The sequence below is a fragment of the Anopheles gambiae genome, chromosome 3 (assembly GCF_943734735.2).
Source record: "Anopheles gambiae chromosome 3, idAnoGambNW_F1_1, whole genome shotgun sequence".
Classification (NCBI taxonomy): domain Eukaryota; kingdom Metazoa; phylum Arthropoda; class Insecta; order Diptera; family Culicidae; genus Anopheles; species Anopheles gambiae.
In genome coordinates this window covers 85,229,638-85,246,692 of record NC_064602.1, presented here as the reverse complement: position 1 = coordinate 85,246,692, position 17,055 = coordinate 85,229,638, and the positions used below count along the sequence as shown (strand labels likewise).

Below are 17,055 nucleotides of genomic sequence, written 5' to 3'. Positions count from 1 at the left end.
ATATGGTAGAAAGAAGACGGACAAAATGAAATAAACATGTTACAAGGGAACAGACAGAAAGAAGGACAGGAAGCAAGGAGAAGAAACCCGCAGCAGTCCAGCTCGAAACCACGAATGGGCTACGAATTTTGAGGGTTTTTTTTTAATTTTGTTCCACGCAAATGATGAACTCGCGGACACAAAACGCGGCAAATGAACGAAGCACAAGAAGATAACAGCATGAGAAAAGAGTGAGACTTAAGCGTGTGCCCGTGCGTGTGTGTGTATGTGTTGAGTGGGTGAATGAGCTTAAGCATCGGAGGCTCTGTTTAAAACGCTCAAATTAATGCGTGAAAATGGTGCTCGTTGGTCATTTTGGCGGTTAGAATTAAACAAAGAAAAAAAGTGTCCCACTGCGTTTGTCTGTGTGTGTGTGTGTGTGTGTATTGTGGGAGAGGAAAATTACAATCTTTCTGCGCGTGTTCGCTCGTCCGAAGCTCGTGAATTGTAAGCATTTTGTGCCGTTTTTATTTATATACATCTTTATTTGCTTTTATTCCCTCAACCGAAGGTAGTGTTTGAACAGTGTTCAATAAAGTAGTTTTTTGTGCGTACGAACAGGGTGAACAGGTGTGCAGGAGTGTGTGAAAAATCTCGCCTGTTAAAGCAACAGCCGTTTTAACCGTTTTTGTGCGGAAAGTGATGCAGCGCAATTGAGCGCAAGGTCGAAAACAAATCAGTTCCGAGATCGGTCGCAGAAGGTGAAAGGAGATTTATATCCTTCAGCATCATCATCATCATCATCGCCAGAACGCCCTAACAACCACTGCCGTACAACACAACCCAGGGAAATCCTTCCACAATCCTGTCCCCGCGAGTGGAAACATTTTCACCCCAATCGGCCGCGCGGTGCCAACACGCGGGAAAAAGGGCAAAGCCACACGTGCGTGGACGTGCTGAAGCTGTGGAAATTCAACTGAAAAAGGTAAAGCTGCGCTTGCACACTTACACATTACGGGCTGGTGGATAGAGGAATTCCGGTGATGGTGTAGAAAAAAGGATGAAAAAACAAATGAAGCTATATGCAAACAATTCGAATCACACTAACAGGAGGATGCAGTTTCCCTTCTGGTGTGAAAGAGCTGCCATCCTTGACCCTGGGCGTTGGAGGTTTCTGTTTTCCTGTTTTTTCCCCCCGCTATCACTCTGTATCTTTGGTTTGCAAGCTTGCCGTTTATCCCGTTGTGCATCTCGGTAGAAAGATAGATTCCCTGAGGTCCTTTATCGCCCCCTTTTTCCGGCTCATTCCGGGCCGCTTCCCGATGCCCCATATAGTTTAGTTTAGTTTTTGAAGGTCAAGCTTGGCGTGTTTTTCCCGTCCGAGTTTTCACCGTAGAAACTAACTTTATCCTTAACCGTATTCTATAGCTTCTCTCTTGCACTTGCTAGGCTCTCTTTCTATCAAACGGGTGGAACAGGAAGTTTTATGGAGCTTGGTTCTTTTAGCGCTTTGTTTGTTTCTGGTTTATAGATCTGTTTGATCGAACTCAAGGGAGGAAACGCTATGCCTTTTATCAGTGTGGGTGAATTTTGCAACAGAATTTGAGTACAAAAATGTAGGTTATAATGCTCCTTTTCCGTTTTTACAGGGTTTTCCAGGAGTTCTCATAACTGTGGGACACTTTATTGGGTCTTTCTTACGCGAAATGAACTTAATGTAATGGGAATTGGACTCTATAGCACCCTTGTTGGACTAATCCAATAGGAATTTCCAAGGAGCCTGTCCTAATACGAAATCATAGAGTTCAATTTCCATCATTTGAAGTTCACTTCCCATAAGAAAGAGCGTAGGAAGTGTCCCTCAACTATGAGAACCCCTGGAAAACCCTGTAAGCAGTCTGTTTGCGTATTTTCGCTAAGCCAACACCCGAACCTGGTGTTTCGCCTGTTCTTGAGCCAGCTGTACGGACGTAATTTTCAATTGCATAAACACATCAGGGTAGCCCCAATGTTTGGCCGAACGGCCACGCGCTGTTTCCTTTTTCTTTCTTTTTTCCCATCGCAAAACAGTCACGAAATCGGGAAAGTCTCGTGATGTTTTCGACCACAAAAAAAAAAAAAAACATCAACCTCCACGTCAAGTACGCGTTCAAGTGCCAAAAAATCAAACCAACCGTGTGCGGGACCGCTGTGCCGCGCCGAACAGCTGACTTGCTCTCTGACCATGTCTGACCCCCTGGTTTTCCGGTCCCGTTTGGGCGTTTGAGTCCCGATTTTGTGATTGGAAAATCGGGTGAGTCCGGGTGGGAGAAAGAGAGGTGAAGGTTTTGTTTTTTGGGTGTGCACGAGATATTTGGAGCGCAGAGCTCGTTCGGGGAGGGAGCCGGCAAACGTTTCCGGCTTGGCAGCGCACGAGGAAACGAGGCCCATTCGTTGATGACCGTGAAAAGAAAATTCACATCTGGTCGACCGGCGGTGCTGTCGTTTTTTTTTTTTTATTTCATTCCCTCGCTCGTCGTGTTGCTCTCAATCGGCTATCAGCTGTTTTTTGTTTGGCAAAGTGTTGGTGGTTTTTTCGGTTCGGAGATTTAGACGTGTAGGAATTCAAGGGAAATAACAACAAAGGTTTCGTACCGTTTTGCCTCAACAAATCCTACCGAACAGTGGGAAAGAATTTTCAAACGATGCTTTAGCATCCAGGGGAATGGATGTGCGGTGTACGGAATGGAATTGATTGTTCTTTGTGTCTGTGCCCTATGCGTTACTGTTCGATTGAAGGGATCGATTGCAATCGAGCGCAGGGAAGTCGACATCGATCGGCGGTGGTATAAAAATTTAATCCAATACACAATTTGCGTATCGATTTTCCGTGCCCTTCCGCGAAGGGGAAAACACTCTTCGATCCGATTGCGCTATGGACCTCGATATCTTCGTGGCACAGCGAGCAAAAGGCGTGTTTTGATAGGCGTATCAAAGGGAAAATTATATTGCTTTGCATTTTGATTGCTGTTGAGCTGTTCTCGCGTAGAGTTGCATGTTGTGTTCGAGTGGTTTTTGTTTTTTACTGCATAAATTAACGAAAAATTCATAAACAATCACCATAATATGCGCTTGATTTGAGTGGAAAATTCTTTAGCAAATAATAACAATTTTGGCATTTACATAATTGTGAAAAGGAGTGTTTATTTTGCTGAGACATATTTTCCAGTAATTCAGAAGGAAAATTATTATAATTTGAACATAACCCCAATGTTCCAATCGACTTTTGCTAATCATTAAACGAATCCTTTTTGCTTCAAACCCAAAAAATATGAACTTTAAAGATCCTAAATCTATATGCATCATTCCAATTATTGAAAGCTTATCGTTCATTCTCGACCTTTTTTGTTTTGTCTTTCAAATCCCTTTCTTTTACGACTTTGAACTGTTTTGCCAACCAACGTATACAGTGAACACTGTATACGCAATGCGATATAATCACAACGAAATGCGATATAATCTTCAAAGTCGTCCCTTGCGACAAATAACGCACCCACTAATCCTTTCTTCCTTCGTACGCGTCCTTCTAAGGATTAAAGAGCGACGACTTTTGGAAACAGCACAACGTCTTTGTGTAGCGTATTTGCATCTCTATTATCCCTTTTTAAAATTGCAAACCCTCTTTACGATGCTAGCTGCTTTATTAGGGGGGGGGGGGGGGGGGCTGCTTTGAGGTCTGAACATAATGGCAATATGCGGACATTTATGGGATCATCGATCGAAAATCAAACACCGATTGAAAACGAGGCCGATTTATGGGCGACTAGAAACGGGGCCGTAGGGCTAAGCTGCCATCAAATAACATCCAAAGCAGAAGGGAAGGTCAAGTGTATATTTTTGGCATACCAGCGACCAGCGACGTTGACACATTCCACCGTCCAGACGGACAGGATGTGTGCTGCTGGAGGGCGGTGGGCACAGGATGCAGATGAGTTTAGGGCCTAGAGTTTCGATCTCTCTACCACTCGTTCTCCGCCGAGCACGTTTTTATTTTTGGGTAATATTAGCGCACGAGAATAGGCGTGTTGAATGCGACGCGGCAAGCCAAAAAAAAAAGGCTGCCAATGTCGCATTCTGTGCGCAAATAAAAGGGGCAGCCCTGTTTGATCGATTCGCGCGAAGGTTATGACTTTATTTTCTAATTTATTTCTTTGTAGCGCGGAAACATTGATTTCGGCTTGATCGTTTCAATGGCAACCGAGGGATTCAAACGAGGCTTTTGTTGTTTTACCTTTTATAATTATACACAAAATTAGTAGAAAGTAGTTAAAACATGATAATTACATATGGAGAAAAGGCTATGACTGTAATTCAACCGAAAAAGCAACGCCGTTTCCTTCTTCTTTCCTAGCCGTTGCCTAGTATTAAGTCGATTTTAACGACTCTACATGTGATAGCCGGCGATGAGGTAATGATAAGAAGAACCATACGGAAAACCTCCCTTCCGATGAATTGGTTGTAGTTGAATAATTTAACCTAACCTGGGCCATTATGAAATGACAAGCGTCACGCCACGGTTTGCCGGTAATGCCGAAGTTGTCGTCATTCTGGGCCTCTTTCTCTCTCTCGCTGAGCCCCAACGAACCGATCTGTTAGTGTATAATTATATTACCGGTACGATGAAAAGCAAACTGTCTGAGTGACGTACGTTTTTCAATGTCAAGGAACCGCTTTCCTGTCCATTTTTGGTTTGATTAACTGTGGCAAAGGTTATAGAGCACGGTGCATTAACCTTGTGTCCGCGGTGTGGGTGTGTAGGAGCGGGTTTACGCTGTGGTAAATTCAATAGCATTTTCGAAAAGTTTTAATGTACTTGGCAGATGATGTAATAACGCTATTAGCATAGTTTGATTGCAAAGTTTCGGATGAAAAGTATTTAATTCCCTTTGATCAACTAATTATGATTATTAATTCATAATTATGTTAATATGATACTCAGTTATCCGTTAACATCACTTCATAACGATAGACACATTGACCAGATGTTCTCGTCACATTCGACGCTTATGGTTTCGTATTTTGTCCAGTTTTGGTTCGCTTGGTCAGGGACAGCAATCTGTTACATTACCGCAAAGAAAATCATCGACGATCAAGCGTGTTTTCCATTTATGGACCTAAATCTTGATGCGTAGGGGACGGGTGAATTTCTTTCCAATTCGGGGAAACACGTTCAACAGGAACAGGGACATCGCTTTGCGCCTTATGTGTGTTACCGTGCCCTAATGGACAGCTATGTACGTCATCCGGTGGCAGGCAACAACAGTGGCATCATTATCAGTAAGCTGTAATGCTTGCAATTTGCTTCCTCCACTGCTTGATTTTCTTCTCGGGAAAGATGTGCGACTAGGAACCCTTCTGAGTTTTCTAGCGCAATGGATATTTCTTTCCCGTCGCACAGTGGGTGGGAAAAAATGCACAGTAGTGAATCGATGTAATAACGGTTGAAGATGCTTCTTCTGTGTATGCAATTGACAGCACCGGCTACGCAGCTCCCGGTGTGGGTACTTAAGCTCGTATGCCATCTAGCTGTTGATAACAGTCTGCTGGGCCGCTGATTGGAATGTCTCGGGCAGTGAGATGCAATTTATAGAGCTTCAATTATAATGCTTATGATTGCGTTTTGTATTACTTAAAAATTGAGCACAATAGCCTGCATCATTAGTGGCTGGGTGCATTTGGAATTTAGGTACAGAGCACTGAATACACCATTATTTAATCTTTAGTGCCAATTCTTCATCAGGAATGAAAATATTGCCTCCCGCAATTAATTGAAATGAAACGGAAAGGCGCAGCAATGGCTCCAATTAATTTATGCAAAAGAAAGCGATACTTTTCCGCTTTGGACATGTTGTTCACACCTTGTGGGCCTATTACCATGGAGCTGGCTTCAATTTCAATGAATATTTATTTGCCTGATGGTATCTCACAAAAGGAGAACGTTGCAATGCTCTTATCGGTGAGAAATCTAGCCACTTTCGTAATGAGGGAAGACCTCATTAGCATGGTTATGGAACTATTGCAGTGCCAATTGGATTGCCTCTTTCCTGTCTAGTCCCAAGTACACACTTTTTATATTTAGCTGCCCCATATATGTTGCTCTTTAAATCTGTTCTTTGAAAAAGACTTGTTATTGTTATGTTGTGAACTTGTGACTTGTGACATGAAGATTTGTTTAATGTTTACTGAGCAGAAGAGCATTTGTTAGATCCAGTTCATCTCAGTTTTGTCCTGTTATTTCTGTTCTAAGTTATTGTAAGTTGTCTAAAAGCATAGATTTACGTTATTCATTTCTTCAGCATTTGACTATTTCATTTCTGTACGATTAGTGTATTAGAAAAATTTGAACTAATATTAATTCCAAAAATTCAGTCAAAATCACTAATTTTCTCTAGATTTCCAGAGACTTTATAATCATACAACCGCTTAGCAGAACACGACCAAACTTATTTGGTCCAGTTCAGTCTTAGCAAAGACTCTTAAAGTTCTTACATTTATCTTCTTTTAGTGTGACTGTCGTTGATCTTTCAATCTTTGGGTGAAAGCTGGGAAACATTGTTAGATTAGATAGGTGTTACCAAGACCAATTTCTAATTACGAGGCGACATACCTCTGTCTAGATCTATAATCAAAATATGGAAAGCTATTAACTAGATCTAAATCTAAATAAGTTCATAAATATACCATGTCAATACACCTCCTTTCATGTCATGGAGTAGGACTAGAGCCTATAGAATATTAAAAAATCATCATCAATCCTGAAAGAAAAAGGTTAATGAGCGCCAGAGCCAAGATCTTCTGAATGACGTCCATGAATCACATGTTTGTAGTGCCCCAAGACTTAATTTACGTGGAATTCTAGTTCTGCACTACGCCGTTGCCTTCTAAATGTGATGATTCTGCGTCATCATAACCTCACCGCAATGGATGGTCAACTTCAGACCGTTCTTTAGAGTTGCCCTCGGGTCCCAAACAATGGGACTGAGAAGTTCAGGGAAATGATTAATGAAAGCTTGCCGTTTTCGGAGATGTTTTTAATTTTTGTTTTCTTCTACCAAATTGTGAAGAGTGGGAAGGGAGATCCGGCACCCTCATTGCAGAACGGGTTAAACATTTCATCAACTGTTTTACCCAACTAGTCAATTCTTCGACCATTCTTTCGCCCAACTGAAACGGATTAATTCGCAAAATCAGCGCACTCCACTGCTATGCGAACGGCTGCTTCTCCCGCTAGCATCTCGATGTTGGACCACTGGGTGATGGTGGAGGAACTGCAATCACTCTACACATCATTGTATCAATTTGTGTAACTGATCAAGCAGCAGCCTCCTCCCAGTCGCCCAACACCCAGTGTGCCTTTGTTCAACGCGCCAATGTAATGTTTTGTGCTTCGTTCCGTCACGCCATGAAAAGCGGCACACACAAAACATTATCATCGCGAAGCTTTCTTCTCTTTTTAGTGTCTTGGTGGGATGGTTTCGCCAATTATGGCAGTGAATTTAATGTAATGCTTCGTCGCAATAAGTGCTGCAGGAGTGTTTCTGACCAATTAAACCTAACGCAGCAGGGGGGGCGGAGACGTGTTGTGTGTATCAAACGCCGGGAGAAGGGACTCGTGGGGCTTTTAAAAGTCTTCGAGTGGAAGGTACTTTCACTTGGATGGGAGATGTTACGAGTCTTCATCACGTTCGCTCTGTTTAGTGTGAAGTTCTGTGCTAGGGCGCTAGTTGCTGGTGTAGAATTGCCGCACAAGTAGCTAACTCCTTCGCCTGATTTGAATACTAAGCGTTTGCGATAAAGTTTCTGTTCTGGTGGGTAGAACAGTTAAAACAACCTGGGCGCACATCTAAAACAAGAGTCGCAGGAGCCAAGAATTTCTTCAAGAAGTTTTTTTTTGTTTAAGAAGCTTTTGCTACTTCGTTTGTAGAACCTTCCCATTGAGAGTTGGATTACATTTTGCAATCGAATTAGATGACGAGCGTGATGTACCACCATACCTCCCTTGCTTACACTCTCTGGACAGATCCGGTCGCAGGCTACTGCTGCTGTTCGCTCTATCACAATAAAAGCCAATGCAGAAATTGAGCCGCAATTCGACACGCGAAGCAGTAACCTCTCGCTAAACGAAATTGCGAAAATGGCAAGAACAGTTTTGTTTTTGCGAATACACGGGGTGGTCCGAGATGAAACGTTGTTTGGGAGCAGATTGTTCAACCACGCTCTGGAATCATCGCTCGGTAGGGTGGCTTCGCAGAGCAGTAGCTTGCCTTGAGCGCGGGATGGACACTGCGAATGTAAGATAATTAGATGAGGTGCTGGTGGCTACTGGCCTGGCAATGAAGGTAACTTTGTGGCCCACGTGCAAAGAGAACAGCTTGATTGTTTGCTCTTTTAGCCGTTAGAATGCTTCTGCATTCCGTTTTTATTTTTGATTGTGTTTTCAAGTAGTATTTACTTCATGATGTTCGTATTTGAATCAGCTTACGGTTTGCCATAATCAAAAGAAATCGTAAAGGAGCGCAATTGACGAAGTCCTACAAAAATGTTCAATGTACAACCACACGGCAATGTAAATAAGAGAAACTTGTGTCTCGCGACCTGCAATGCTAAATAATAATAAAATTAAAAAAAAAACAGAGAAATTGTTAATGATATTTCTGTATTTGTTAATGCTTTTGCTTTCAATTGTTTTAAAAGCGATGATTAATTACAACAAATAAATGTTGGGAAAAAATAAACTCTATAAACTAAAAATTTTATAAAACAAAAACTGAACAGAATATATCTTACAGCAAGACTAAAATAAACACAAAAACTCTAAAGGTTTTCTACAGTAGACGGTAAAGCAATAATCTACTAATGGTTGCTGCTTGTCTGGGATTCTTTTCCAGCGATCAATCTCGCAAAGCAGAAAAGCTCAAGTCAGCACAACATTTGTTCAACAATGGATGGATAAGAACTCATTCGTTATTATCATCTTCTTTGCTGCCGCATTCAACCGCGCTTCTTATCTAAGCTCCCTTACGCTTCGTTAAAAGGGTTTCTTTTTTCGTTTGAGGCAAAGATAGGATAGTAAGATCGACAGCTAGAAGCAGCTCGCACTAAATAAAGGAAAGGTTTTTATTTTTCATTCTTCCCTCTAAGCAAATGTATATTAAAGCTTCCCGTTCTGTCTCGTTTGTTAAAAAAAACAACAACCAGCAGGGTTTTTGTAATAACTAACCACATCTTTTACCATACCTTCACGAGTCCTCTCGGTGGATGGGACCTTTTCATCTGTACAACTCTCCGCCGTCTGTTTGCTGTTGGTTCCTTCTGCCCCCCAGCGGGTGACACACTTGCGCACTCGTAACTCGTTCTAATGTCGCCCAGAGGGTAATGGTTCCGTGGCTCCTCCAGCTCATTACGATGTTCGATGTGCACGATGCGGTGCGGTGTGCTACATCCCCGAGCAGCATCCCCGAGGGGTGTCTTAATGTGCCCGCCGACCACGGTCTCACATCTGGCGGGAACGATCGTGTCATTATCGTCATCTTTAGCTTTGGTGTGGCGCTCAAGACCAGACCCTACGCTGGACGGGGCCGACCGTATAGGTTGATTGTGAAAAATTTGTATCCTTTGGTTGAATGTAACAAAAAAAACATATCAAAGAGATTCACATCGTAAGTAAAGAAATGTTACGGAGCAGCGACAAAAATTGGGTTGATCATGTAAAAAATCTTTTAGCTTGGGGAGAGAAAAGAGAAGAATAAAAATGATTCGTTCCTTCCAAAAGTCTCTCATTTGCTTTCTTCTTGTGGGGTTTGTTTTTAATACTCACATTGCCGGAGGGAGGGATGCTCACATGGTAAGACAAACCGTTTGAGTGATCTTTGCTCTACCCTTACGCTTTGTGTGGTGCGCTGCTGCGGTTTCCTTGAAATGTGCCATTGAACTTGAGCTGGTGTCGTCGTGTTTGTCGCGTACGGCGTGTAAACCAATCTCGCTGTGTGGTGCCGATGACACATCCAAATCACACCGTGCACACCGAGAGAGGTGAGAAATTTACGACGGGAAATGGAGGTGAAAATTTAGAAAGTACAATTTCGGTGCCGGCTTTGCGACACCCGATCCGGGCATGAATCAGACACGATCGCTGGTTTAAACCGATTCGGCGATGGCAAATGATGGGAGAGGTTTATGTTGGTGCTACGTTTTAATGTGTACGTTACATCTTGACATTTTTTGTTGAGCTCTGTTAATTTGATGTATTCATTCATTAAATGTAGTTAAAATATTGATTAAATAATCAAAGGAATTACATCGTTATAAGATGATATTATTACAGAATTCATGTACTTCGGTTTGATCAATTTTATAACGATAACTGAGTGATTGCTCCGCTTGAGCTGGAATTAGTTTTTTTCTGTAGTTTCATTCATATCAATTTAGTTGAGTCTGGTCGAGGATATAACATCTTCCTTTAACTTTTCGTGGCTTCAAATTTTTGGTTGATATTCCTAAATCAAAATTTCGTAAATTTTTTTCTTTACGTCAATGTCCCAGACCTTCTCGGATCTTAGGGACATAATGCTGTAACTTGATATCTTTAGTTTTAAAATTATCCAACGAGCTGCTAACTTCCACAGAAATGCTTTTTATTTGCTTCTTCTTTGTCTTAAGCTAATAACAAACGTTGAAGAAAACAGGCGCACAAAAATAATTAGCATCAAAACGTGTCGCCGTGCAGCATAGTCCAAAAAGCCAAAACCGATCTTATGGTGAAATTTAATTGGAACACATCATTGACATGCAGCAGCAGCACATCATGAAAGAAGACTCTCGTGACTCAAGCACATTTCAGGGACAAGTTTCTCCAGCTCAAAAAAAAAGAAAAGAAGGAAGATATAAAACAACTAACCTTTGGAGCTTGGGTGACGAAAACAACAATTTATTTTCCCACAGCAACGCACCTATGCATGCATCTGCATACGAGCTGCGAATATGTATGTGCAGTTCGGCACGCAAATTGCATGAAAGTTTTCGCTACCAAATGCACGCGATTTAATTCGGACAGACTGGCAACAGTCACAGACGAGACAGACGGACGGGGACGGGGGAAGGGTTCTGTGTGTCGGTACAATGTTCAAAACAAATTCAAACCTTTGCCTCCCCATTCAACCCTCTCCTCTGCTCGTTTGAGTTTGTGAGACCGGGAGGCTGCATCATCTGCGACCGTCGACTAATGTCGGCGTTGTCATCCTTTGTCGTTAGGATGCATCTCGTTGCTCGTTTTAATTTTGTCTCCTCCCGTCTGCGAACGGCACAGATTGACGGACGGGTTGTTCACAGTCTCAGTCACTTTCGGTACGGCGTCTGCTGCTGTTGGTGAGTTGCATCAAGTCTACCACACACACACGGGCAGGGCGGGAGGGTGAGAACTGCAAACTGCTCAATATCTCATGGGGGTTGTCAGGTTAGCTGTCGGGTGTTGATGTGCTCGTTGATGCCGGGCAGACGGAAAGGAAGTGGGGAAAGGATGCCAGTAAGCTGTAATGGTAATTGCAGAGCACGTCGAGACGCTGGCGGCATGCAATGTCAAGTTTGGTCTGCCTTTGCCTTTATTTAGAAGTTGATTTAGGTGGTTGTGAAAAACGAAGAGGCCCGGGTCAGGCACGGAGAGGCTGCACGGGGCAACACACAAAGAGCTGTCTCAATTTGGGCGGGAAAGCTGTGCCGCTCTTATGGGAACTTCTTGTTACTTGCTGTACTTTCGAGGGTAGTGAGTAGGTTTTCTTTTGGCGAGCGAAGAAGAGAAAGCTGGGGAAGAGATAGTTCCGAATTTGTGCTCAGTTTGTCTGAATGGATTGGAATGTTTGGGAGTTTCGAAGTGAAGTTTGCAATAATGTAGTTAAGTGTAAGTTTTGCATACCTTCCGCTTGGTGTCGTTTGATGAACAAATTGCGCATTTGGACGTTTTACGATGTGGTGAACGATGTTGTGAGCTATCGAACATTTGGTCCTTCGAACCGGATCTGAATCAAGTGACTTTTAGCGTGACCGTTATTAATAGTAATTTTAAACTCTGCTCATGATCTGCTGAGGTCATAGATTTACTCTTTTTATTACGAGTAGCTCATGTTCATGCTAGAAATGGTCACCTCGTATGACATAAGAACATGCCCGTCATGGGTTCATGCCTCATATGGATAATCTCCCCCTACCAAGACTGTGACTATTCGGCAGCGTGATACTGAATAAGGCTGCGTAGAACGACAATATGCTATGTAGAAGTCTCTCTTAAAACAGTCTCTTTTTTGTAAAATTCCGTGAAATAATGATGAAAAATATTAAAGCTAGGCTGTGAGTCTGCAAATTCGTGACATAAGTCGATTGGCAGTTCTCTAAAATTTAGTGGCAGTTTTTAAGATTTTTAAATTCAGTCTGACTAAGCTGTAAACAGATAAATATGTTCATACTCGGTCTGTTATATGTTAGTCAATCAGGTACTACAACTAAGATCATGACCATCAGGTCGTAAAACGTTAGACCTATTCAAAGATTTCGATATTCTTATGCTCAAATGTAAGACCTCTTCTTAAATATAACAATTCTAATCATCCTTTAGTCTTACTTAGCCTGACGATAGTGCCATGAGACTCATCAAAATAAATTGCTGTATAAAGATACTGTTTCTAAAATTGTTGGTCTTCAATAATGCGTTGTCTTAGATTTTGGTAACCCTTTATTAAAAAGTCCCCTGCCATTCCTTTAATAATGCAACTACGCCCCATAGAGCAACAAACGACCATCACCATCACTTGGTTTGCATCCTATTATCCTACCCTGCAAGGTTAATGGTGCGCAATTTGCCATTCCTGTGTATAGTTCTTCGCGCTCTTGCCACTACTTGTGGCTAGAATTAGCAAAACAAATTTAGAGCATCGAAATGCATCATAGAACACCTCCTCGATCGCAATCGACTGCATCGAAGGTAAGGAACGCGCGAGAAATTATTCAAAAGTCAACCGTGCTCGCCCACCGTTCGGGTCATCGATTATAATAAAATTTTCCACTGCCACTGCACGTCGTCAAGCGCCTGCTTCGCCGTTGTGGTTCCCGATAGAGGGGTGATGATCGAAGGAGAAGCAGGACCGCAAACTGTTGTTTCTTCGGGCGGCCTTTTCGATTAGGACCGTGGAGCCCCTTCGCCTCCGATGCTTATGATTTATGCATTCCGCCAAATCGATTCTTTCAATCAATTTTCCTGTCTACTGATTTCACCGCGCACTGCCCCACACCCTTCTCAACCCAATCCAGCAGCTGCTGCTGGGAATGCAGCGAGGGCAAATAATTTCTGAGTGTGTGACCTCACTCACCTACCTAAGCGTACAAGTAATATTCCGTTCCGATGTCGGTATGTCAAAAAGAGCGTACGCCTCATTATCATTCTGCTCGTGCTGTCTATGGTACAGTGAAGATTTCTTCCATGTGGCACCAAACGCTAGCTGCCCCCAAAACTCGAAATCCCCCTGGGTTGGCAACAAAAAACTGACGCATCCATTCTGCGCCCTGTCGACAGGGGAATGGGATAGGAAAAATAAACACCCGCCCGTTCTGGATTAGTTTGTTTGTATTTATTTATGTTAATCCTTTCCATTTATTTTTTGTGTGCTGGCACTCTTCGCTGGCGAATGATTTCTGCTGCTCGTTTTGCATCTTCTAGGTCTTTGGTGTATATAGTTTGCGTTGTGTGCGGTCGTGTGCAGAACGCAGCGCTCGTCCGTTGTTAAACTTTTGCTATGCTAATACCGCGTGCTGCTATGCGATTGGGGATGCATTTTTTGCTCTCACTATCGTAAACTTTTCCTCCGCCACTGGAATGCTGTGATTGACGTTTTTTTCTCTTTGCTACACGAGCTCGTACGGTACTATAAGGCTACCGGTGCAACGGTTACTGATTTCCATCGGACTCGGAGCTACATTCCACCTTTGCCTCGTTCGCGAGTGAATGGTACACGATTGATTGTTGCAGCAGTTAACCTGCAACGTTTTGCTTTTCTGTGCAAGCACGTCTGGCAAAAAAAAAAAAAAAAAAAAATAGAAGGGAGAAGGAAAAATCTGGAAAATTGTTACCACCGGCACACAGTAACGAACGGCCTGTGCCTTCGCGCTAAGTTACTGATTTGTTATTTATGCAACCGGGTACGATTGATCAAATTTCAATCCTGGGCAGTGAATGGCGTGCCGAGCGTGGCAAAAATGACCGTGCCTTGTAATTCATACTGTGTATAAAATATTTATTTATTCTTGTCTACTTCTGTTCGGAAATTGATAACACACACACACACACACACATCCGCGACTGACTTTTCGATTAACCTTGCTGCACCTCTTTCTGTACTCTACTTCGCGGTTGACTCTGGACTTCTTGGAAATGACTCGTAGTTGGTAACCTTAGCTCTAACACCTTGCACATTTAAATTTCAATTTGTATTTAGAACCGGCGTTGGAATGGTGGTTTTTTTTCCTTGGTAAACTAATTGGCAAACATATCCCTCATCAATAACGCGTTTTCCCGTTGTGTTTTGCAAATTTGCAGGTTGACAATACCCCCCAAATACACGTGACCATCCCTGTACCCTGTAGCCTCATGATGTGTTCCATCGGCAAGAAGCGGGCAGGGAACGACACAAGACCTTGCTGACCTTCCCGACATACCCAGAGTGTCTCCCAAGAAATCTCCCACAAAGACACACCAAGAATCAAAACCTTGTTCCGAGATATCTGAGAAGACCGGCGTTGTTATGTACCTGTTCGGCGTTTGAGGTGTCTCTTAGGACTTGCGATTGGTTGTCCCGTCCCATGTTTTACGTTGTCTGTGTTTCGTTATGTGTGTTGTAACTAAACTTGTGTGCGTAAAAAGCGACTGTTCAGCGCTGCATGCTACATGCAATTGTCCAGAGAAGTTCCTAGCGAGAACTTCAAGTATTTTCCAACTTTGGAGATAGTGAGATTTTTGATTTGGGCACAAGATTTGGCTGCCTCTAAATCACAGACGTCCGATCTGACGCGTCCAACCAAGCACACTTCAACGCAACCGAGGCGCTAAGCACACAGGCAACATGTTAGAGGAGGAGCTGGAGATAGCGCTGAAGGTGATCGTGGTCGGCAACGGTGGCGTCGGCAAAACCTCCATGGTGCAGCGGTACTGCAAAGGTATCTACACGAAAGACTACAAGAAAACGATCGGGGTCGACTTTCTCGAGCGGCAGATAGAGATCGACGGCGAGGACATACGGATCATGCTGTGGGATACGGCCGGCCAGGAAGAGTTCGACGCCATCACGAAGGCGTACTATCGGGGGGCGCAGGCGTGCGTGCTTACCTTCAGCACCACCGACCGGGCCTCGTTCGAGGCGATCCGCGAGTGGAAGCGCAAGGTGGAGAACGAGTGCAGCGAAATCCCGACCGTGCTAGTCCAGAACAAGATCGACCTGATGGATCAGGCGGTGGTGTCGTTCGAGGAGGCGGAAGCGCTCGCCTACTCGCTCGGCTGCCGGCTGATCCGCACCTCGGTGAAGGAGGACGTGAACGTGGCGACGGTATTTCGGTACCTGGCGACCAAGTGTCACCAGATGATGAAGCAACAGTACAGCCAGTCGGCCCCGATCAGCCAGCCGACGATCAGTGCCTTTAGTCCGACGTTTCAGTCGAAAGCTGCCAGCAACACGATCACCCTGACGAGGCCATTGGTGAAGCGCAAGCCGCTCCAGAAGCGGTGCGGCATCTTCTAACGAACCGGAGGGGAGGATTTTTTAGTTCTTTTTATTGTATGTTACGTTGTTTTTCGTTTCGTTTTTAGGTTTAAGGCGCATTCTTTACTAGTTAGCGTAGGTACGGTTGTTGCAATGGAGAGCGAGAGCAAGAGGATGAAGGATGTAAATGTAATAGGTACCTCAAGAGAAATGTCGAAAGACGAAGAATACTCACACGGAAGACTATACCAAGAGTGCCTCAGAAACAGTGTGCATGTTGTACGTGCTGTGTACTAACCTAGTAGTAGTAGTAGTATGTCTAAATAGCTAACCGAACCTCTTCGTTTGAGATTGCAAAAATTCAGGAGGAAACATTCAACAATCACTCGCCTCCCGCATTCCAACAAAGACAATTTTAATGAACCATCTTAATCCATGCCGCGGCTCCACTTTATCTCCGCTCAAGTGTATAATTATCTAAAGAAGCCATTCCCATGCGCTCCCCAAAACGGTGTGCGCTCTCGGAGGGAACAACACAACCCCGGCGGCGAATAGAAAAGCGGGTCCCATAGATAATCTTTCAAAATTAGCAGTTTTGTGGATAACGGTCATCATTACACAGCCATTTTTTTTTGCCAACTCCCCACGATTTAGCTAAACAGCATGGCAGAGATGGCAAAGCCAGTAGAGAAACGGGAAGAGTGTTTGGGAAAGCCCCTGTCTGTTGAATGGTGACAAATTTAATCGAAAGGCGGAGGAAGAGCTCTGTTTCATTATGGCAAGATATTCTCACATTGCTAACGGGTGACGTTCGGTGGCGAGAGTTTTTGGGAGGAGGATAGAGCAGATAGTTTAGAAATCAGGATGGGTGGACCCAATGGTGGGTGGATTAATTAAAGGCCGCCCTGCCGAAAATTGACTGTGTAAAACAATACTCATAATTAGTCGTTTGTATAGAACACGCTAGGCGGATTAGGTCTGCGAAACAGGAAAGCACGAAAGGGAGGAATGGAAGTGATCCATTAATTGCTCGATCGAGTGAAACACGGCGAATGTGAAGTGAAACGAAGTCAATCATGCTCAAGCGGGACGCTGTGTAGCGTTTGCTAAGGATGGTAAACAGCATCTGCGGCAGCACTAGCGAAGTAACCAATTGCTAGAGAATTAATATTATAGTGTAATGCGGGGCGGAGTAAAGCGAAATAATAACGATCATAGCTCAAACATATGTGTTGAGTGTTTAATTTTTTTTTTGGTAAATTCATTTTTTTTAACAAGGAAATTGCTGGATACCGAGATTTGA

At 43.4% G+C, this 17,055-nt stretch overlaps 2 protein-coding genes across 14 annotated transcripts in view; both read left to right on the top strand.

Annotated features, from left to right (window-relative positions):
• The window catches only part of LOC1271194 (protein yippee-like), a 93,618-nt gene that overhangs the window by 40,792 nt on the left and 35,771 nt on the right, over positions 1–17,055 (top strand). For 5 of the 13 annotated variants that reach the window (XM_061656136.1, XM_061656131.1, XM_061656124.1 and 2 more), the window contains exon 1: positions 824–964. The exons of 7 other annotated variants lie outside the window; for them this stretch is intronic. The gene's annotated coding sequence lies outside the window, so the exon portion shown is untranslated. Of the gene's footprint in view, positions 1–823; positions 965–17,055 lie in introns of those variants that run through there. One more of the 13 variants, XM_061656139.1, reaches the window with a different exon arrangement.
• LOC1271192 (ras-related protein Rab-23) lies at positions 826–16,980 on the top strand. The gene is made up of 2 exons (XM_061656145.1): positions 826–964; positions 14,597–16,980. Exon 2 carries the CDS (start codon positions 15,120–15,122, stop codon positions 15,789–15,791), a length of 672 nt encoding a protein of 223 aa, XP_061512129.1. The 5' UTR covers positions 826–964; positions 14,597–15,119; the 3' UTR covers positions 15,792–16,980.